Here is a 24,874-nt window from a genome sequence, read left to right as displayed (position 1 = left end):
TCTGAAGATGTAACAGATCAATCAATAATGAAATCAATTGTTATTTTCAGCCAGAAAGTGCCAAAGGGTTCAAAAGCGTAATGAGAGAGTGTACTATCTTATTCACATTACTCTGTATTCGTATTAAGAACCTAAACTGAATATGGCTGTTAATATAGTAGAGTATTATTTGAAATGGAACGGTAAGTTAAAATATCAACACATTTTTGGTTTTAGATTTAGACTTTTACGAGATATGAGCTGCAGAGGAAGTCACTTTCTATGTTAGCCAACATTGTACAGTAAGCCAGCTTTAGCAACATATTTACAAGTTCAATCACACATCGGAGGGGAGAGAGAGAGAGAGCGAGAGAGAGAGAGAGAGAGAGAGAGAGAGAGAGAGCGAGAGGGGAATAGGCAGCAAACACAGGGTGGAAAGAGTGAGAGCAGTAGAGCAGAGAGAGAGAGAGAGAGAGAGAGAGAGATCGAGAGATAGAGGGAGAGAGTTAGTTGAGAGTTGATATGCTGACTACAGGCAGTTGATTTGGTTTCAGAGCATTGTTATGGTGCTTTGAATTAATGCCTCCAAAGAGTCCAATTGTGATTCTTGGGCTGTGCTGACAGAAAATTTGACAGCCCAGGGTGAGCTGCTGATCTCAGCTGAATCCTCTGTGTGTGTGTGTGTGTGTGTGTGTGTGTGTGTGTGTGTGTGTGTGTGTGTGTGTGTGTGTGTGTGTGTGTGTGTGTGTGTGTGTGCGTGTGTGTGTGTGTGTGTGTGTGTGAATGCATATGGTTGATACACATTCATACACCTACACATGTTCAGATATGTGTGGATGTGCAAAACAGTCAAAACCCACACAAATATGTGCACAGACTCCCACACTATCACACACATTTGACACACAAAGACAGAGTGGACTGCATGTGATACCGAGACTAAAATGAACCAACACATAAATCAAATCTTAAATGACTGTTAACTAAGCGCTAGCACACACAGAGACGCAAACAACCCTCATATGCAGCTCAATCGAGAACATTCATTTAATCAAGATGAAACAGTTTGACCAAAGCTTTTCCCTCCTGGACTGTTGAAAGAATAAGAAAATTAAAAAAAACATTCACAAGCCCAAATGTATCATTGCAGTGATGGTAAGAAATAAAGACACTCTATCAAAATAAAAATGCTGCACAGTACTGGTCCAGTTTGACAGCACCACACATCATAAAACATCATTTGTGAAAACGTGCTACACAAACCTGCAGATACGGCAAATATATTAATTGTAAGTCTCTTGACACTGAAGCTACTTTTATCAATTACACTAAAAATGTGATGCAAGGAGATGGATTGTAGCTTAAGCAATGCAGACATACAAAAACAATATATTTAAAATGTTAAAAAGTACAGCATTAATTGGCAAAGCCTTAAACTGTACACAAGCCTCTGTACATATAACTGTAGTATTCGTAGTGTAGTTCATTTATTTGACATCTCATTATTCACCCTCATTCTGCAGAGGATGGTAATAATGCATTTGAATGCAAATGTGTTGTTGTGAAAAATTGTACATAGCCCATATTTTCTTTAACGTCCTTTCAAGGGAAAATGTGGTGCTTTCCTCTGTTGAACACCACTATAAATTCAATATGTCTTTTTTACTGTTGGTTGAAGCAAACAAAAAAACTGAAATATCATCTTGTCTTTCACTTTTTTTCTGGCTTTTTATAGACAGAACAATAATTCGATTGATAAAGAAAATAATCAACACCTTAATAACAATAAATAATTGGTAGTTGCATCCCTACTTTAAATGAGGTCAACTGACAATTTACTTGTGACTTGACTTGGATTAGCACTTGATACTTGAGAATCTTGGCTTTGACTAATTGCACCAAGAGGAAAAAAACAGCTCTGACTATAATATATCCCATAGGAAATTCCCATAATATATCAGGCAATGCAAAATGATTCAAAGTAATGAAACCATCTTAAATCATGCAAAATGAAAAACATGTTCTATGGATCCTTTTCTTGGAAAGCTCAGAAGCCGCTACTTCCCTAAAATTAACTGGATGAGGAAAAAGCAGGAGGCAGGAGACTCGCAGCCAACTGAAGAGTATAATTGTGATGCAGGTGTTGATTTCTTAGATGGATACTCATCTTCCAGCCCTCTCTCTCTCTCTCTCTCTCTCCAGCTTTCGTCTTCTCCCTCTGTCTCTACCTCTGCTATCTGTTTCCAGCACCTCTCTCTGCCTTCCTCTCTCTCGGCCTTTACATCTTTCTCTCCATCTTGAGTGCTGTGCCTCACCCTAATTAGAAATCCCCCCTCCGACCAACTGAAATTGAATTGCCCATCATTTGCATAATGATAGCTCACCGGGCTGACGGCCGATTTACCATGAGATGAAATGTAGCAATCACTTAAGAGAGTGACCATGAGGGAGTGTGGGTGCATGGGGAAGAGAAGGAGAGAGAGAGAGAATGTGAGGATGAAATGGGATCACAAAAAGAGATGGAGGTAAAGAAGCACGGGGAGAAGGAAAGAGAGAAACCCGACAGGTATTTAGGTTATTGTCTCATACAGCAATAAAGCTGGAGGGAAGGCTGTGTCCTCAATATGACAGCAACTGGACACAACAAGGACACATAAGGACGCTTATGTAACACTGTTCCCCTTGTCAATGGAAGCACTTCTGTCTTTCAACTTCAATTATCACCGAGCATGTTTCATACAGAGCTACTATTCTGTCACAGTGCCGCAGAAATCCTGTATCCCCATAATCCTAAATTATACGCTGATCTTTACCCTCACACTTTTCTAATATTCCCAGCAGCACAGCGGAGACAGGAATGATCCAGAGGTTTCCTCTTTTATTTCAAAGTAGCTTCTTTTCTAAATGCAATCAACTACCGAAAGTCTGTGAAGCTCGGTTAACAGCTAGCTGGCAGCTCTGTAGCTAGTTGGTCAAGGAGCATTTTCCTTTTAGAATTAACTCATAAGATCTATGTGCCTTTTTAATTTTCCTACTGATAGCAAACACTCCTCTTTAGGAAATAAATGATGAAAATGTTGATCATTTGGATATTTTTGTTTTACTCTCACAGTAGGAATAAAATACTTTAAAACAATTAATGAATGCCAGTGACCTTTATTGTAAGATATTAAGCTGCTGTGCACTATTGTTAGTCTCCTGAGTAGATGTTTGGCAAGTTCAGACTTTGAGATCAACACCAGGAACTCCTGAACCACCCACGGTTTATAAAAAGTGGTCACTCAGACTGTCAACTGTGTAGCTGTAAGTGAACGCCCTATGAGTTCCTCAACTTCCACACTGTGTACAAATTACTGTAATCAACGGTATTATAATCATCTCGTTGTCTCGCTTCTTCTGGGGCATCGATTTCACATTCCGCCAGGCCGGAAAATTTGATTTGTAAAAATCCCGATAAATCTTGTCTTGGTGAGGTCACGTAACTGCGGGCAAATCAAACAGTGCAGCGTGATGTGGCAAAATGACTAAATTCTTAACACAGAGACAAACTTGCCACTGGGGGGTCCTTTCTTTTAATCAAAATTGTTTATTCAAGAGTGTGAGTGGGCTGAAGCAAGTGTATAGAGGTCATATTTGCTTCTAATAGTCAGAGCGATATGTTGGGCTCTCAGGTTGGAAGCTCTGCCCAGAGTCTGATAAGGCCAGTGTTTATTGTCTAACTTCCACTCTTTAACCTGAGGAACCTCACACACACACGGTACTTTCCACTCCTTAGCCATTACCTCAACGTGTATGCGTGCGTTGGCGTGAGAGAGTCCTTGTGTGTGTGTGTGTGTGTGTGTGTGTGTGTGTGTGTGTGTGTGTGTGTGTGATCTTTGGTTTCCCTCACAAGTCTTGGCCTAATTAAAAAGTCCTGTCGATGCTCAATAAGTGACAGATCAACAGAAAGCACCCAGAAGTGCACACACTAAGACGCGCAGCAGCGCACACACATCAGTTCTTGAATCATTTATTCAATTCTTCAATCTCCTCTTCCCCCGTCCATCTCTACATAAATGATCAGTGATCACATGTCGCATGTTAAAGTCGGCTGGCCCAGACAGGAGGGAGTTAAGTCCCTTATCTCTCCTCCCCAGAAGAAATTCCTACTAGAGGCCTCGCTCTGCTGGTTTCCTGCCTTCTTGCCCAATGCCCTATTTTTACTCATCGGCTCTAGAATACCAGGGGCAGCTTTTTCCTTGTCACTAACATATTTCCTGCCATTCTCACTTTGACATTTCTCCTCACTGCACGCTTCGCTCAAATCGTTCCCCCTCTTTATGGGTCATAACCTTTCAGTCGGAGCCGTTCATATTCAAATGTACCGGCCAATGCCGGAGCCGCTTCGAGCTCACCCATCATTTAGGTTGGCCTTTTTTTTTTCTTTTTTTTTTGATGTTCAAAGGTTTTTAACGTCAGCTTTTATGAGGTGATAATTTGAGATGTTTCTGAGTGCTGCCAGAAACTACCAGGTGGCTCCTCCACAGAACCATAAGCAGTTTGGTGTCTGAGGCTCCAAATTAAAAGAATGTTCTGTACAGTATAGATGGGACTCTTTCTTTATTCATTCAAACTGATCTGCTCCTTAAGAGAAAAAGTGAATATAATTAACATGAACATCAAACAGAATTTTCAATTGTTCTCAATATACATTTATGATACTGCAACTATTGTACATATTTTATACGACAGGATAAAGCCATTTTGGACATAGTAGTGGAAACAACCGTCTTAGTGGATGTTTCCATGCAGGCTACTGTCGATGTTATGTCACACGACGCTACACCGCCGAGTCACAAGTGGTTTTGTTTCCTAAACCTAACCGCTTCGCACTATCCACGCCCGAACCTCCAGCGTCAAGATGCTACGCAAAAGGTTGCCCCGGCGTCACCTATACAAATGACCATACTGTCACTTCAAAGGTCATGTAATCTCAGCACTCTGTGTGTTAACTTTGTTCAATCAAAAGATAGAATAACTAACGGAGCCATGAGGTGACGTATAGGCACTCAAATCACTATTGGAGCTAAGCAATGGCTAACGTTGCCCCCAGCTGGTTAACTGCCTGCGTGGCCGTAAGATTTTAAGTATTACAAATTATATTTTGTGCCTGTTGACACATATTGAACCCACATATTACAAGTGCCAACATTGTCGGACCAACAAATTTACACCATCTGGAGAACACTTTTTTTAAATACTTCAATGTCCTCTTTTTTGTACACAACAAACAGATTACTGGTTTAAACATTACTGGCTTTAGTCTTTTAGAAGCAACTCTTAAAAATACTCTCAACTTTTCGAAGCTCCAATATTGTATTTTGACAGCTGGAACCATCCTGTCAAAGTTGTAAATCACGATCTAGATTTTCTGGCTCTCAACTTTACTGCAGCATTTTACAACCAGCCGGAATGACAAGTTGAACTCAAATGTACTACTTCACTCACAAGGCTCGGCAGTCCGTGGTACAGAATGTGCAGTCAGAGAATTCAAAGCAAGAGGCCTAAGGAGGCCTGAGGAGGCGAATGAATGGCAGTTTAATGAAAGCCTGGGGAGACATGATATCAGTGACTGGCTCTTTCACTGCAGCTTTCATAGCATTCATACACCAACTTGATTTAAATGCAGGTGGATCGATGCTGGTTGAAAAAAAATCTAATGACAAACAAAGAGAACATACTTCGCTACTGTGTGGCTTTCTCGCCAAGGTCTGATGACTCATAGACTATTAATGGTATGCAGTTCTCAGCAGAGAACATCCAGCCAGCTACAGGTGAAAAAAAAAGCTCAGTTTTCAAAATGTTCATGGCTACTTGTCTTATAAAACGGTGGCACTGACTTTCCAAATAAAGATGGGTTTTCTTCTCATTCATATTTGCGATAATAAATGTACTGAGATTTATTCTGATGAGTGGGATATTGTGAACCAAAGGCGTTAGACACCTGTGCTTGTCTTTTATTTTTATTTTTTTCCCTTTACTGGGTACATTTATGAATATCAATAATATTCCCCAGTAGGAGGTAAATGGTATTGAATGGTTGCCAGGCTGCTGGAGGGGAGACCGCTCAGCTGACTAAAAAAAGAGCCATTCTCCATTTTATCTCTCAATCAGTGTGTATGTGTGCACAAGTGTGTGTATGTGTGTGTGTGTGTGTGTGTGTGTGTGTGTGTGTGTGCCCGTGCCTGAATGCCATCCTACTGCCGTGTGTATGCGCACACGCGTGCTTGGTTTTGACAAGGAGCAGAACGAGCTGGAGCTTGCTGCACCACTAGGCCATGTGAGAAAAGGTTCACGTGATGCAGGCAAATACAGCCGGTCTTCAGCAGGATGGAAAGACTGTAATCAAACCATAAATCATAAATCACTGAACTGCCATCCACCCACCCTCTTTCTCTTTTTTTTCTTTTTTTGTCACTACCCTCCTACTCCTCTCTGCAGAGCTCCCTAGCATGTTACGTTGCATACAGCCATGCATATAAACTGCCACGGAGGAGGTGAATAGCAGATCAATGAAAAATGCATTTTCCCCACATCAAAGGTTTTCGTCACAAGATGCCTGAAATCATATAGTGAGCGAAAAATCCAATACTTTTTTTTTTTCAGACCAGTGACTTTTTCTATAAGTTCTGGTGTTTTGGGCAGTGGTGTGTATTAAAACCATTTCTATACCTTGAACAAACAGCTCTGCAGTTGTGTGTGTGTGTGTGTGTGTGTGTGTGTGTGTGTGTGTGTGTGTGTGTGTGTGTGTGTGTGTGTGTGTACATTTCCTGACTACTCGCTGAACACACGCAGTCTACATTTGTCTGGCCATGACTTTCATAGTGAGCCACCTGGTGTGCTGTAATATCAGGAGAACAGTGGGGTCATTGTGAAGGAGCTGTGTGATATCAAGGAGAGTGACCCATTTAGAGCCCAGCCACAGAGCTGACAAGCCTCTGTTATGTCTAGGACATCTGGAGGGCCGGAGCCGCCTCGCTCTCCGCTGTACTCTCCACGTATGAGTCAATCCTTTTCCAAAGAGGAGAAAGACATCTTACATGGTCACGGATATTTCACACGCTCACCTATAGCACATGTTCAGGAGGTGGGGCTGTAAAGTGGCAAGGATCTGTTACAGTACACTGAGAAAATCTGGAAGGGATCCAAACAATATCTGAAGCTGTTTTGGTGATCTTGCCGAGATTTTAGAGGGCTGGAATAACGGTGCTACCTGCTGCTCAGCAGAAGTGCCCTGCAAAGATCAAGTGATCAAGGGAAAAAAGTTCTATCTCATTATTCAAATGAGAATTACTTTTTCAGGAGCTGATTCAGTCCAGTGATGTTCAAAAGGGGCCTTGTGGATTCTGCAAAATACCGGTAGCAGGAGAAACTGACTGCTTGAAGTAGAAGTAAAGAGAAATTCAAAGAGAAGAAGTGTTAACATTCATGTATCATACACAATGCTGTCTAAAACGACTGAGATTTGTCCAATGAAGCTGCAGTGTTGCGCATTATATAAACGAATACATGAATGCATAATGAGAGGCCAAAATGAGCCAAGGAAAGCACACTGACTAAATCCCCCGGGGGAAAGGAAATTATTCAGAATAGACGAGGACACAATTCATAATAATATTGGGAAGGGAAACTTTTTTTCTCTCTTTATTTAAAAACCATGCTTTAAATGTAAAACCAGACCCTACACGTATTGAGTGGCTTACTTTGGCAGCCAGATAAGGATTTTAAAGGATCTGTATTTTATTTACACTCAATTCAAAGCCTCACTTTCAGATTATGGCATGAAGTAAAATTGCTGAGATGACATGTAATCAAACTACAAGCTAACCTAATATACTGTATGTACGGTTCAAATGTAAGCAATTGTGCACACCACAGCTGGAACAATGCAACAGCAAAAACGCTCTGATTATTCAATCTAAAAGAATCCCACTGTCATTTCACTTTCTATTGCCCAAACAATAATTCTGTATCATGAGGTAATTCATTTTTGGGTGGAGAGGCAATTGGCTGCAAAAATTGAATCATCGGCCCTTGTTTCATTTTCCATGTAATTAAATCAGCTTCTGAAAAACGATGTACACTGGCGTACGATTTAGGGAAAATTAGCATTTTTAATCACAGTACATTACTTTAATAACTCAATAAATCTGTGGCAGCTGGAGCATCTGAGAATGTTGTCACAGCCACTTAGTTCTGCATTTGCAACTAATACAGGCTGATGAGAATCAGCCAGAGAGAGAGAGAGAGAGAGAGAGAGAGAGAGAGAGAGAGAGAGAGAGAGAGAATAAAAAGAGAAAAGAGAAATCCAACAGAGTGAGACAGAGAGAATCCAGGGAGACAGAAATAACAGCTTGGCAGGTGAGAAACAAGGGTGAACAGAACCAGGAAAAGAAAAATATCACCGCAGACTTTGGCACAGAGAGTGGCTCAGCACTCGTTTCACCTCTTTCAGTTATTAACTGTTAAGCCCCAATTAGCTCATCCGTCACCTCGGTGTCGTACGCGAAACCTGCTTACCCCTCGTGCTGCTTTGTTGCTTGGGTTTGTTTGTGCGGCTTAGCAATAGTAGTTGCCAAATACACTAAACAAGCCTGAGTGACTAAAGCAGAATCTAATTGTAAAGGGATGTCGAGAATGCATACAGTACACAACAAGCTGACGTGCAAAGTCCTGACCCAGCTGAACGAGCGCGGTCTCTTTTAAAGTGAAGAGAAAGGCTGAGATGTTATTGTAATGTGAGAAAAGCTGGAAGTGTTGCTGAAAGGTCAGCCACTGGTTCATGGATTAACTCTTCTTAATCTGCATTTTTTTGCAACACTGCTTCACTCTCTAAGAGACACCTTTTTGTTCCAAACCACAATAACTTCATAGACCTCGGCCCTCTAGAAACTGATCTGACTGAGCGGATTAAAACGGCCCCAATACAATTAGTGCTGAACTTAAAAACAGTGTTTGGTTCACACGAAAAGTAAGAAATAGGACGACATACAGGTGTATGGTTTGCATCTCGTCTCCGACCCATAGGCCATTGATTTATTTTAGGGCTTTTGTTATCAATTATTGCTATCAATTCATCTGTTGATCATAACTCTGTTTATTAATAAACAGTTCAAAAACACTTTGAATAGCTTGTCCAACCAACAACCCAAAGATATTCAATTAACAATTATAAAAAACTGAGAAAATCCCCTTATTTGACAAGCTGAAACCAGTGAGTATTTGACACATTTTGCTTGATATATGACAGAGTTGTTGCCTAAACTTATCCATGACTTGACCCTCAACGCTCAATTGGTCAACTTTGGACTGCACTGACAAACAGCCTACTTTGGTGTTTAGTTGTGGGGACTTGTTGAAATTTACCGCGTGATCACACCGTGGGAGGAACACCGATGTTTGATGTTGGACTGCGTTCACTCTGCCGTAATGAAAAGAACAGTGAGCGCCAGCAGGTGCATGAGCACAAATGAAAGTGAGGGCTGGCTGGTGTTCTGTCAGCACATGCAGGCCTGGGAACGAGAATGTGTCGATGCTAACGTGTGGTACACGTACGTCCATTCTTTTCTTTTCTTTTTTTCTTTGCAAGTTTGCAGAATTGCTTATCAGGCCTCTTTCTCTGACTGATAAAGCTCCATCTCTCCATCTTCTCTTCCTCTCTGTCGGATGTTTGTTTTCTAGTTCCTCTCGCATGTACAGGGCTATAATAGTAGAACCCTGCATCATTTTACAGCTTAACAGAGTATCCCTAAGTCTGGGTTCTCACACACGCGCACGTTTACCCGCGTCTTTTCACATCAAAGTATCTGGCAAGGCACACACACACGGAAAGACAACATAAAAAAAAAAAATCCTACGCCTTATTGAGATACGACTTTACGTTCGACATAGGCAGGAGAGGCACATAAAAGCGCTATGGCATGAAATCAATGCCCTGAAGGTGTATTGGCATGCATCTGTGCCCGTTCGTTCTATCTTTGCAGTTCCATTGAGGAGACTGAGGAGCCTTGTTTCCACTGATACGCAGCTTTTTGATTCACTTAGCAGGCTTTGTCGTGTGCATGTTGGATTAAGCCTCTGCCTAAAAATCAAGCATGCCGCAGCAGCACCCGCAAACCCGCAAACAGCCATTAGCAGGGTAGTGGTAGACCCCGCTAATTAGCTCATCATCTCAACACCTCGCTGCCTCGCTCCAGGGATCTGGTTTCAAAGTACACTTCCCAAAAGTGTCACGGTGTAATGAAAGCATTACAGTGTTGGACATTCAAGTACATTTCCTCGTGCTCTCTGGGGACAAGAGGCGACACACAGGACTTGTAGTTTCCTCTATCGACTGTGTGACTAACACTAAAATAGCACCCGGAGAGGCTAAGTTGATTTGACAGGACGCGTACAAGGAAAAGCTATTATAACGCCATGCCAGGCTGATTTTGTAAGAGCGGCTCGGCTGGGCAGCTCGATCCATTTGCAGATCAGGCAACAGTGGATCAGAGGCAACTGTTTTTTTTTTTAATACTCCACAACAAGCTCACAACAACCTAACAGTTCACATGGGTCTGAATTTGTTTGTTCCTCTTTCTTTCTTTCTCTTTCTCTCTCTCTCTCTCTCTCTCTCTCTCTCTCTCTCTCTCTCTCTCTCTCTCTGTTTCTCTCTTAATACAATTGTCGGGGCGTTTTCACACTGCTGTGACTTGTAAGAAATTGCTGTTATTATTCGGCCTTCAAAATGCTGGAAATGAAACCCTGAAAGTTCTCTTGAGCGCAAACTGTACAGTTTCAAAAAATCTCTAACATAAATCTGAGAGCATTTGTTTTCTTTTTTGTGGTTCATATTGCTCTGAGGTCATTCGAAGAAGAGGAAGATCACTTTGTACGATCACTTTGTACTTTGCGAGTGCCAAAACAACCTCAAATGTCAATTACTGTTGGTCTTTACGCAGCTAAAAGGAAGGAAGTGATAAAAACATTTGGGTTTTCTTATTCTTCTTATCTTTTCCTCTATTAGTCATTTTGGACATGCAACATGCTTTTGTTTCAGTCTGTTACATCGACTGTATATAAGAAGTGGATGTCTTCACCGTGACATCACACTTTGCTTTGTGGACTGCTGTTTGAAGCCTTGAGTTCAGCAATTTGATTATCTACATCTTGGGTTTTGTCCGTCATCATCTTGGCGTTTTGCAACCAGAGTCAACACGAGAGGGTAGAGCTAAGTGCAACCGAACACTGAATAAAACATTTTTAGGCGACCAAAATGTTACAATTAACTTCCATGAGCTGAAAGCACACTGTAAAAGTATATGTATAGTGACACTATAAACTCACGTTTACAATGTTTACTGAGGTAATACATCAAGTGAGAAGTGGTGTCATTTTCTCATAGACTTCTATACAATCAAGCTTCTTTTTGCAACCAGAGGAGTCGCCCCCTATTGACTGTAAGAAAGAATGCTAAGTTCAAGGCGTTTCCTCATTGGCTTCACCTTTCAGACCCAGTCGTTGACGCCTGGTACGTTGACAGGTTCATTCATCTAAAAACAAATGTCTAGTGTAAACTAAAGATAAACCACAGACTAAAATGTCCAAAGTGTAGATAGAACATTTGCAGGCTTTGAATTACAACTGAATTACAACTTTCTGCAACAGCCTCAGTACTTACACCTTCTAATGTTTGAGTATAATTCAGTTGGTCATTAATTTCAAATTAGAACAGCTGGTAAAGTCTGTAACACGTCTCAGTATGGATTGGTTACATTGTGCTACTGAGGAGCCGCTGAAAGATTCACACACTCTATATGGTAAACAGCGGTCTTGTACAGTTTCATATGTAGACTGGGACCAACAACTGGAGTTTACATGTGACTGTATATAAACATTATTACAAAGTCTGTTTCTGCACCATGGCCTCGTGGTTTCTGATATGGCACAGCCAGTGAAATGGCAGAGAAGCCAATTTACAGTTTATAACTCAACCACACATCAATAATAGGAAAAAAAAATAGATTACAGTAAATCCATGGTTCAAAAGCTGCATACCTTTGAAATGTCAAAGGGGAAACCACAATGGATAACTCATCTCAAAACTCATTTGAACTGCACAGTGCAAGCTGTATTACAAATATTCAACAGCCTACTGTTCCCTCCAGGTATTTTTCAGCAAAACACTCTATACATTTTCATTTGAGATGAGAAAAAAAAGGAATATATTTTTTCACTGGCAAGCAGCCAAACCAATTTAATTGCATTCCAAATGGGCGCAATCTCCACATAGCAACCAGCCCGTGTTGTATTTCTCAAACTTCAACAACCTCGTTGACTTTCTCAGAGTAATTGAAATATTCCACTTTTCCACCTTCTTCATTATGCGGCGCTAAAACTGAAACTACAACAAACCAAACCAAAAGGAACGAAGAGATCTGGCTCTCGAATGAGCAGCTTCAGCCAATTTGTAACTTCATCAGCATATCTTGATATAGTTTCTCTGAAGTCAATTAAAAGAATATTAGCTGGTGTGTATCTAGAAAGAACTAACGCCTTTCTCCTGCCAATGAAGCTGGTGGATAACCATGACTGGTGTCAGCAGAATCCTGTCAAAGTCGGATGAGAGGTCGTCGCTTTTCATTTTGGATTCATTCTTCTAGCCTCGAGCCATGTCCAAAAAAACAATTCTTTTGATGTGAAAATATTCATTTGAAACCTATTTGAATGCAATGCTTCTCCATCTGAAAGATATCAAACTTTGCAAACAACTGTCTCCGGTGCCAAGAGGTAACCTTTTAGTACAAACAAAGTGGTAATTAAGAGCACAACTCTGGATAACACAGCAATTTGGAAATAAATAAATGTTTTCCATTTTTAAATGTTTGCTTCAGCATTCACATCACGACAGAGATTATGAATACATTTTTCAATTAATTTTTTCAGTGCTTGATAAAACATCAAAAGATCCTTTAAAAGAGCTCACTGCCAAATCATTTAAAGTGTCTCAGGCTTTTTTTTTTTTTTTTACTGCAAAGACAAACTATAATCTCAGAGAGGTCCTCCCATCTACCCGGTGGGTAATTATGGGATGGCAGGCAAATAAATCATCCATCAAGAATGGCAGTAGTGTGGACTTCTGCGTATACTACATAAGTACATATAATACAGATATCCCCAAAAAAGGTAATCTTCCTTTCTAGACGGAAAAAAAGAAACAAGTTTGAAAGCTTTAATATGTGACATCTTATAAGCAATTATCCCGCTATTTATGTACACATGCCCATAGCTCTCTCTCTCTCCTCTCTCTCTCTCTCTCTCTCTCTCTCTCTCTCTCTCTCTCTCTCTCTCTCTCGCTCTCTCTGTCTTTGTCGCTCAATCTGTCTGAGAGCCCAGCCACATGCCAGTGCCTTTGTGTCAAAGATTAAGTGAAACCAGGAGTGCCAGCAATGCTGTGTTTGCACTGCGAACACACTCGCGTTCAGCTGCACCAACACATCACACACTGATCATCGTACTAACAGACCTGAAGCACCGACTGTAGAGCCATAATCAATATACAGAGGGTATGAGAGACAATTCTTGAAAATCTAAATTTAACTATAACACCAAACTCCTGTATACACATTACTGAAGCATTATTCTGCGTGTGTTTAGATGTTGGAAGAAGCAGGGAGACGGCAATACCAAAACAGATTCAGCACTGATAGGCAAAGAAGAAAAGAAACACAATTACATCTACATTCAAGTACAGGGTGCAGTTCTTTTGTAAGATTAAGTGCTCTTATTTGACGCTGTTATCTTGGTTTAGCAAAAACTGACTATCAACACACAGAGATTGGAATTCCTGGAAAGTAAAGCAAAGCTACAATGAAAATATTATGAACAAAGCCCAAAAGTGCCAGAGGTGGTTTGCTAGACTGAGGCAAAAATGGGGCCTGGGGGGACTGTGGGTTTGTAGTGATAGGGAGGGGAGACACACACACACACACACACACACACACACACACATACACACTTGGCTCAGAGCAGCATACAGACACATACGGCACACAGCAGAGGACCAATCCTTGGTGGCCAAACCAGCTAACTAACTTCCTGTGCAATCCTGAAGTAATTTAAACAGGATATATAGACATTAAACACATAACTAGTTTCAAAAGTTTTCACTTTATTGTGTTTTTCTTTCTTCAATATCAACGATTTAGCAGGCTCCATCAATAATAATGTCACCCTGCGATGAGGTTATGCCCACATCTGACTTATTTTTTCGTGAGTTGAAAGAGCAGGGCTTGTGTAGGAAGCGACAAGACATTGTGAAACCAAAAACATCTAAGAAATGAAGCGTCATTTCCGCTCTAAATAATTAAAGTAAAACAAATGTCCCAACCAGAAATCTTTCACCGTTTACTAAATTACTGTACTTGTTACTGTAAATACTAAAATATTCATACTATAAAGGACAGTAATCACTCCAGCAGTGGGTCGAGCAGTTGCACGACAGCATTTTTGTGTGAGCTTGTGTTTATTTATGCTATGCGAGTGCAGACATGCTTGCATTTGCATGTATGTGTGTGTGTGTGTGTGTGTGTGTGTGTGTGTGTGTGTGTGTGTGTGTGTGTGTGTGTGTGTCTACCTGCGAGAGAGTGCGTGTCTCTGAGAGTGTGTACTCAGTGGGTCCGTGGTCTCTGAATGTGGGCCTGAACCAGCCATCTCCAGTTCTATTTGCACAGGACATGCCTCAGGAAGCTAAGACAACTGTTCATGTTTGCCCATGTTGCGAACACCCGTGTTAATACACCCGACAGCTGCGTTCATCGACGGCGCAGACACTATGTTTATCGGTGTTTTTATACATTTATCCTATGGATCACGCCACCTTCGAGACGGAATTCTCAGAGGAAACGCCGATCAGGAGTGGAGCCGGGGGATTGAAATGCCAACAAATAAGCCGCATGCAATGGTTCAGCTCTAAAATGCTATATCCTGTACCTGGATCATCTGTTGGTCTGCCATTTAACACAGCGAACCTTCTGTACAACAAGGATTGAGTCAACAGTGGTTCCTTCACCGACTTACTTAATGTTGACAGAAACACTGTCCCTCCCAATCCTGTGATATCCATGGTAGATTGTATCATTCAGGTCCACAACCTGTCAAAACTTCCCTACTCTGATATGTCTACACACCCCAAAAATCACCCTCACCCCCCCCCCCCCTCTCCTTCACTTCTTCCTCTCCTTAGTGTTTCATTTCCTGCTAATAGACTAAACGGCAGTCTCATACCATTTCACGTAGAGCTTTTACTGGGGAAAAAAAAAAATCAAAGTACCAAAACATAGGCTGTAACACACTATTCCCAGAGAGACGAAAATGAAAAACAAATTGTTGGGTGAACTGTGAGATCTTTGTAGAGTGTGAAAGTCAGAGATGATGAGCTCCGTCTGTGCTTATGTGAAATGTTGATATGGTTTTCTCATACAACGGTTACGCTAATTTATGTACCAAAGCCTGCTTAGCACAAATCTGCCAAGGCCAATAACTGCACTCATAATCTCCGGCATCTAGAATCATCACTTTGTTGTCTATTTGTTTACGAATGAAATGAAGCAATTATCCTAATGAAGATCGGCTTTCTTGCTCTGGGAAATTTATGACACACCAAAAAATGCTTCTGTCTTTGTTTGCATCTGTCTCGGCTGCGCTGATACCTGAACTGTAAAACAATAGGAACGCCCAAATTGTTTGAGTATGATAATTAAGGACACGCGGTTCTCAGCAGGGATGCTGAAACTGTTGCAAAAAAAGACTGAGCTGCACACTTCCTGACCTTAAGTCAAAACCACATGCATGTGGATGATGCTAAATGTCAGCATCAACAATACGTTTGGTTGTTGCCTTTGGTAAACCAAAGATATAAAGTTACATAACAGAAGGTCAGAGCAGTTTGAGAGTCAATATTGACTTTGGTTTATTGTTATAATAAAAAACAGGCCCTACCATGCAACATCTTTGTGATTTATTGTCTTGCTGCTAAGTATGTTTACCATTCTTATCTCAATTGAAGCCTGTTACACAGTGCTTTTTAGTCTATACTTTCCAGAAATTTCAGGGCCACATTCTGTAGATATCGAAAGGGAAACATTACTGAACGGCTTGTATTATATCCTATTTGTGCTCTGATATAAAGAAAATGAATGTGCTTTGAAATGATACTGTAGCACGGTGAAATAAACTCAGTTTCCATTCTCATCAGCGGGCAGAGCATAAAGCACAGCACAGAAATGGTTAAATAAATCACATAGAGCAGATGTCTCTGTCTCTTCTCTCTCTCTCTCTCTCTCTCTTACACACACACACACACACACATTCATTAGTGAAATCCATCAATCAGCATTTCATGCAGTTTGGGTTTGAACCACACCAAATGCACTAAAACAATAAACGTCTGTCTTTCAAGTCGCTATCTGGACTGGAACACATCTGGTGGCAAGGCTCGTTTTGGTTTCCACATCGTTGAATGACATTACAGACTCAAGGGCGAGCTGAAAAATAAAGTACCCCTAAAATCTCTCTCCATTTTCCCTCCATCTGCAGACCTCTCTCTCTCTCTCTCTCTCTTTTTCTCTCTCTCTCTCTCTCTCTCTCTCTCTCTCTCTCTCTCTCTCTCTCTCTCTCTCTCTCTCTCTCTCACACACACACACACACACGCCCCAAATCTACTTCCCCCTCCCTGCACAAACCGGCTAACCTCTCAAATGCTATTCCACCACCCCATCCCCCAACCAATCAAGAACTGAATATAAAACAGCACAAGGAAACTGGGTGGTGGGGGCAGACAGACAGGCTAGGCTATTGCTGCTGAGGAGCCAATGGCCTCCCGAGGTGAAGACAGTTTAAAGCGCCTCGGCACATTGGACGCCTTTACACACGTCGAGGGGACGAAACACACACCCGACATCCAGCTGAGGAGTCAGGAGTCAAGCCTGACTGTAGTATTTGGGTTTCAAGGGGCAGTGACGATAATTAGGGTTAATGTGATTTAATGAGGGGCACGAGTTCGGCTGGGGCCGGACTCCTTTGATTCGCACTCAACGTCAAAATTGGAATCACTCTGACACCTCGCGATGCGGCCGCATTTCGCATTACGTTAGAGTTTGCCACGCGTGTCACCAAGCCTGACAACTACCGCTATCAGTCTTAAACCCTACAAGCAGTCTAGTCGTTTCTAGTAAAGCCACTTTCTGGCTGATCGATTGCAATGTGATAGAAGCGTGGAAATTATTTGGATAGCAGTGGCATATCACAAAAGTACATTGGGAAGAGTTTTTAAAAAATGCACTGTCATGACTGAATTCTTGGCAGTTGATACCATCAATCATCGGCATAAATAGCCTGTTTCAGTGGACCTAGGTGATTAAGTAGCTAACCAGGCAGGATAAACTAGACTATCTATTTTCAGCCATACATGACTTATGACCCTCTTAACACCTCTAGTAGCTCTGAGTCATGTCTGGTCTAGATTATAAAGTACCCATCAGAGCAAACCGGAGTGCTGCAGAGTCTGGTTGAGGCTTTGTTACCCTTACTGTCTACCCTGTAGGTTAAACTGAAGTCCACTGTGGTAAATGCCTGTACAGTATCCCATCGCCTGTTCTCTAAACAGTCGCATGCTGTCCTCGAATACCCCATGAAGTCCTATGCAGCTGCAAAATAGAAACTACAGTATCATTGATGTGGCGGCGCCAATGTGGGTGTTTTTCCTATGTTTTAACATAGGTGAACAAAACATACGCAGATTAGAAGGAATGTGCAGTTCTGTATGCAACTCACCCACCCTCAATGTATCCATCTGATTCTATTCATAATCAACATAGTCCCGTATTTTCCTTTATTTTGTATTTTAAACAAGTGATCAGAGAAAGAAAATCATAAATAGTGCCGTTTTCTACTACTGTAATAGTCTGTGCACAGAAAACAATCCAAGCCCCACTGCTCCAGAGAATAACACTGTAGCTACTTATCATTAACTCAAAGACACAATCAGCCCCAGGCGATCCGGCTTCCCTCCATAACCTTTTGACATTGCTGCTGGGAAGGTAAATGAGAGAAGAAGTTAGACACAGAGAGGGGGAGAGGTGGGGAGACAGAAAGACTTGATTATGTGTAGTGCCAGGAAGTGGTTAGACCAAAAAAAAAGTAACTTACTGAAGGTTTTTGTTCTTTTTTAAATACAAAAAAATAATGTTCATTCCATGACTCCTTTATGTAATCTATTATTTGCTCTGAGTTAACTGCCTGGAACTGCATTAGAACAATAAACTCGCCACTTTAAGTATTCCCAGGTCCAGCAGCTGCAGACTGCGTTCTCCCCTCTGGTGTGCATTAGAGCCATGCATGGGTTAACATTTTTCCCAATGAGAACGGTTGGGATATTGCAACTCGGACTGGCCAGTCAGCAGAATGTTATGAATGGGCACAATGAAAAACCCCAAGTCCACGCTGTCGACCCAAGAATGCTTGGCTCCATGTAATTAACTTCTCTCTGTGTACAGAATGAGGTACTGCTGGAATAACTCATTTCTTTTTTTTTCTCTTTTTCTATTACAGTCATGTTTTGAAGAGAGAGCGAGAGAGAGAGAGAGAGAGAGAGAGAGAGAGAGAGAGAGAGAGAGAGAGAGAGAGAGAGAGAGAGAGAGAGAGAGAGAGAGAGAGAAAGAGAGAGAAAGAAGAAAAAAAACACTTTAACATGGAAAATATTTTTGCCTGTCCACACTTTGAAGTATCCCATGACTAATACAGTGATTTGGATAGTGGGGGAAAATGGAACGGAGCACTTGAAAAGGGGCGGTACGTGCTCTGCAAAAAAACTGGCCTCACTGCTCTTTGGGTGGACAAATGTCAGCTGCTTGTTGCACTTATATGAAGATGTACAATGAGGCATGACAAAGTATAACGTGGGAAAGCTTCTATCAATGATTAAATCAGGGTTTTCTTGTAAAACGCGTTACATACGTCCCGCCTGGAGGTGTATTAGCAATTAGATATGCACTGCACTCACACACATGCACGCACATACAGTCAAACGCGGTAATGCTTTTAATGAGATATCACTTCTGTGAGTACCGCACAAACTGTGCATCAATAAAGCGTATGCTCCGCACTGCGGTGAAAAACGACTCGGCAGCATATATAAATAACATACAGTAACTTGGAACAGACTGCAACTTTGTAAAGAATAACATCTGCGAACCATTGGATTATAAACCTACAGAATAACTACAGTATAATTACTTGAGAGCCTCTCTCTTGGGCACCGTGTTGTTAGAGGGAAGAGGGATGAGGAGAAAGTGGAACAGCTACAGTAATCTATCCAACTTCATTTCAACAGAGTGATTCTGCCCGGGGGTATGCACAAGTCATAATGCATTTGACAAATAGTCTCTCGCTAAAACAGGCATTTGCGAAGAAGTGGCCTTCAGCGCTGGTATACGCAGCTGAGTGTACACTGAACAAACAAGCCTCCCACTCAGTGAGGAAAGATACAGAGAGGCTTCAAAAAGATTAGGAGAAATCTTGGGCGAAAAGTAAAGATGACTCACGGTGATTGTGCAAGTGCAGGACAATGCGAGTTGGATGGAGTTGAGAAGAGCAACGGAGCCGTGGGGTTCATAGCAAAAATACAAATCAATGCTCCTCTCATGTGTTGTTCTTTGCGTTGTTCTGAAATGTGGATGCACAGGCTGTTTTATCGAGGAATTTACAATGAAACGGAGAAGAGCACAATGGCATTTTTGTCTGACATAATCCAATCATTCTTTTGTGTTTGAAAAAGGGAATAAAAGCCTTAAGTACATCAGACCTTTGATTCGTACGTTTATGATTGTTACATACTGTATTTTGCTGATGTCTAATGTGTAATTGCAGGCGAACCATTGTCTAAATTTAAAGGTCAAGTGCATTCACAGATTCGAGGTATTGACGTATCCTGTCAGGGTGATCCATAGACTGGCAGGCATCAATCCATCATCAGTCTGAATGTGGCTGATCACTTCGAACCAGTTTCAGCTTACACATTCTTTACGTTCCTCAATTATAAACCCTTTCAGGTAGACAACGGCATGAATACCTACACACACATACACACACAAACACACATAAAGTCAGTCTCACAAAGTCTGTTAGTCAGAAATAGATGTGTTTGAGTTTACACCACGACAGGAAGTGCTGGGCTTTTATATATATGGACTGTCCCACTTAGTAATAATGCTCACTTCCTGGTTAGTGTATCTTATACTGTTCAGTAATGCATAACCACATTAGTGAGTTTATATATATATATATATATATATATATATATATATATATATATATATATATATATATATATATATTTATATATATATATATATATATATTTATATATATATATATATAAACTATATATATAGGGTTGTTTCAAGTGTAAACTACAGTGAATCAACTGCTGCCAGGAGGCCTCGATTGGGAGGGTTTTAGCCTTTACATGCCCTGAAAAAGTGCTTCTTAATACAAAGATTAATAACTTAGAATCATTTCTTTCAAATTCCTGTGAAATATGCCAACAAAAACACACTGAAACCATGCATGCAGTAGCTATAACTAACTACATAATGACAGTGAAATACAAAAAAGATATCCTATTTTTTTATCATCTTTGCAAGCTTCCCTGAAATGAAACCGCCATAAACGTCACATAAAGCCCCTGCATCATTATTCAACAGTTATGTGTAGCGGCGGCGGTGGCGGCACAGCACAGATAACATGTCACTTTACATCTTAGTCGCAGCCGTTACTTTAGTAATGACAATGTTATACGACTCTGTCCTTGAAACCCAAACCTGCTTTGTACCGGCCCAACAACCCCTATGCTCGCTGAATCATGATAGCTAGTGCGGCTCATTGTGTTAACGCTACGACACCAGAAACATGGCCTTGGTCGGAGGGCCACGTCTCGTTGTGATCTTAAATATAGGTCCTCAGCAGCTACTGTGCGTATGCCTCTATGTGAACTAGACTTGGCAACACACACACAACCGTGAACATTGTAACATTATCACAAGGAAAGAACAATTACACAAAACCCTTATATGTGACAATATTTTGCTAGAGCTCGCTTTATTAATAATTTAAGGTGTGATTTAAGCTTAAAGTCAGACTAAGGGTTTATGTCAGAGTGAAACAGTTGAAGTTGATGTTACAGTAGGTTAGGGGGTTGAGGAATGACTGTAGTCTCATGTATTGTAATTCAAACCTCTATGCAAGCGAGTGCGGGTGTGAGAGAGTGTGTGTCTGCGTGTGTTGTTCGTGTATACATACAGGTGACTGTGTGTATGAACAGGGGAGATTAACAATTCAAACATTGCACTGTGCTATAATGTTTCACTTTGTCATCAGCAAATGTGAACTGCCTGCTGGCTTCCTTCCAGGTGCTAAGGCAAGCAAACCTATTTGAATGGCTGTGGGTATATTGCCTTCTTCTGGCTCTGCCAAATGTTTGAACAAGTTTTACCCAGACCAAATGAAAACAAAAAAAAACTGGCATTGTTGCTTGTGACTTGTAATCTTGGACTATTTGGCAGTTTTGTAAATTTATAATTTACCTAAATGCAAAATCTTTACAAAGCATCAGCACGCCTGTACATAACATGGAACGAGTGGAGCAGTGGAAAAGTGATCTCCTTACAGGAGGCCCCATGACATTTAACAGAAATATCAAGAACATAATTCAGGAAACTTGACAATGTTTAGCTCTCCAAAAACGACTGGTGCTAATATATTTTATGGTGCTTTCCTTCAAAAGGAAGCTTGTCGATGACAATTCATTTACAGCTATTCCCACTTCAATGTACCAATAAAAGTGTCTGACGTTCTAGTAATACTGGATACGATTCCGTGCGTAAAAACGCACGGTGATAGAAAGACAAAGGCTGATCATTTCCAATATTTCATCCTTTAGAATTACAAACAACAACGGCTGATTTCTTTGTATATTGCTAATGAATAATTAATTCCAAAAAGTTATTATCTAGGTACTGACGATATTGGATGTATGCGCAAAAAGATGTTAACCAAAGCCTGCGCAACATGCGAGTCCATATTCTTCATGGAAACACTTTTACCGATCAATGAGAAAAAATAGGAATGAAATGAAATGAAAATACAGGCTGGTCAGTTACAAGCTGCAACTATGTACACATTGGAGCATCACAAATAGCCCCGATCGATAACATGCTGTCACTGTCACATTTAGACACAATCTTGATAGCTGTTTATTGGACTAATTGCGCATTGACCCATGTGGGAACCTGCGTGGAGCAGATAAGATAGCGAGTTTCCGCACTTAGGTCGGCAAGGTTTAAATTATACAGGGAATGGTTTTTCTGGTTTACATGTATTCAGAGGGGGAAAAAAGCCACATATTCAGTTTGTGAGCATTCAGCTCCAGTGCGCTGGAGAGAGTGGTGCGCTCCAACTCAGCTCACAGGACAATGTACCCGTAGTTTATCCAGATTAACACATTAGCAATTTCTAATTAAAAGGAAGCGCGAGTTTAGAACAGGTGTCAGGTGTGCTTTTCTGCTCTGTTCGAAGCAATCTGCACATCAGAAATAAAACAAAGTTCAGTGATAACGCAGGTTGTGAGCTCATTTCGATCTAATCCATCCAAAGGGAACTGAACGAGCAGCACTCGCCACTAATGGTCTTCCTACACATTCTATACATGGACAACACATGCGTAAGCAATGTTGCTGTGCGCGCGTGCATCATTACACCGAGTGCTGGGCATCGGACTGACTATAATAAGCTCGTAAAGTAGACACAATCGTTACCTTGTTGGAGTGGTAATAGTCCAAACCGGAGTCAGTCGGTAACGTACATGAACCCACGCTTGAAGGGGGAGCTGGATAAAATCTGACGTCCATCTCAGAGTCCGCAAGACTGACGGCATGAAAGCTTAGCTCCAAAAAACCTGAGCGACTTCTCTCTCTCTCTCTCTCTCTCTCTCTCTCTCTCTCTCTCTCTCTCTCTCTCTCTCTTGCACTCTGTTTCTCGCTCTCTCTTGTGCGCGCGCTCACTCTCCTATTCTCGTGTATTAAACCGAACAAAAAGTAGTAGACGAAGAGGATCGAGTCTCTCTAGTAGTTCACTCTTCACATTCGTGCTACACTTTCTTCAGCACTGTCTGGGCATTCAGCGCGGTGATGCTCTGATATACCATCCCAATAAAGTTCACCGGGAGAGAGGGAGAAAGAGAGGGGGGCTGTCCGCTTTCAGTAATCACAAGCAAACAAAAACTCAAACGGTCACTGAAGTTGTTTGACAGCCGAGCCGAGCTGCAGGTAAAGATGCAGAATGGATCTTATCGATGGGTTCTCCCTAACAAACAAACAAAAACGCCCCGTGGTCCGTTCCTGGTTTCCAGGCGCGCTGTAGCTTTGTCATGTGGGAGCGCTCAGTTACATCCATGCGTTCCCGTCCGCAGAGAGACTGCTAGACTGCGACCTCTACCGGTCAGAGTCGGAACAGGCGGAGAGGAGGGTCAGCGGGACTGGGAGGATTGGGAGGGGGGGGGGCTTGTAGTGGAGAATGAGTCCTCTCAAACTGTCCCCTCTCGCTTTTTGTGTGTTCTTATTGGCCACCGTAGTTCCCCTCCACGCTTGGCAAACTGGAGAAGTTTCAGTTGGTTGCAATCTATCACCTCACCTTTAAATGCAACTAAATCCTACACACTGGCCCTTTAAGTAAAAGTATGAAAGTATATGCAAAATGCATTTAAAGTCAAAAGTAAAAGCACTTAATGCAGAAACATACCCCTGTGTGTGTGTGTGTGTGTGTGTGTGTGTGTGTGTGTGTGTATTATGCTACTGTGCTATGTTTTTATTCTATTAATATATGGAATATTATCACTGACTTTACTATCGAGGTTGAGCTAGATTATTTACTATTTAGTGCTGTAAATCTCAACACGCCATCACTTTTTATTAACTGATAATATGTTTTCAACGTAAAATCTTAGTTGCAAAGAATCATATGTAGTCATTAGATAAACATATTTCTCTTTGAATAGTCATGTGTTCATGAGTTCAAGTAAAAAGTGGCCCAAAATGGAAATAGTCAAGTAAAACCACCTCCGAATTGTACTACAGTACTTAAGAAAATGTACTCAGTTACATTACATGACTGGTCTACTACAGCATGGTACTTCATGTTACATTTATATGAAATAAATCCTACAACTCAAGAACCAAAAGCTTCCAATGATAAAAAAATACAATCAAAAGTATGTCAGGCTGAATTTTAAAGATATGTGTATGAATGTAAAAATTTAAAACATTTCCATCAGATGTAATGTTGTAAATATCAGATCACTAATATATCATGTTGTTATACAATGTGGATAAAACACTTTTGTAACTATAAGCTATTCAAGGAGGAAAAAAGGTTCCAAGCTGCTAGAAGCCTCATTTGCTTTGTACGATTGGGGTCTTCCTATAATCTAGACAAGAAAATCTGACATTTTCCTTTTGTTTCTTTATAATGTCACTGAGTGGACTGTCAAGGATGTCCATTAAAAGAGCTACACGTTGGATGTTAGGAGGGCCACAGCTGAGAGCCAGTGAGGAATAACTCTACACTTTTAGAGAAGCAAAGGCCAAATAGATGTGTAGTTTGTGTATTTTTAAATATAGTCTTTAACAGGAATGAAATATGACTTCCTGTTGGTGATAATCATAAAGCAACACAATAGGGGTTTAATCATAAATGCATGAATTTGTGTTTTGCTTTCCCTTTCTAAACCTGTAAAACACGTCAACACCACTTGTTATGATGTGTA

The 24,874-nt window shown here is 41.1% G+C and overlaps 1 protein-coding gene across 1 annotated transcript in view; it reads right to left on the bottom strand.

Annotated features, from left to right (window-relative positions):
* The window catches only part of tox2 (TOX high mobility group box family member 2), a 47,353-nt gene extending 23,899 nt beyond the window's left edge, over nt 1-23,454 (bottom strand). The window contains exon 1 of the mRNA XM_068712723.1: nt 22,869-23,454. Coding sequence (XP_068568824.1) covers nt 22,869-22,961 — 93 coding nt within the window. The 5' untranslated portion in view covers nt 22,962-23,454. The remainder of the gene's footprint in view (nt 1-22,868) is intronic.
* Between the last annotated feature and the right edge of the window lie 1,420 nt (nt 23,455-24,874).

Source organism: Cebidichthys violaceus, unplaced genomic scaffold (genome assembly GCF_023349555.1).
Source record: "Cebidichthys violaceus isolate CVI_PGR_0920_01 unplaced genomic scaffold, fCebVio1.0.p SCAF_17, whole genome shotgun sequence".
NCBI lineage: Eukaryota > Metazoa > Chordata > Actinopteri > Perciformes > Stichaeidae > Cebidichthys > Cebidichthys violaceus.
The sequence above is the reverse complement of the archived record's forward strand: the minus strand, read 5'-3'. Positions and strand labels throughout refer to the sequence as shown.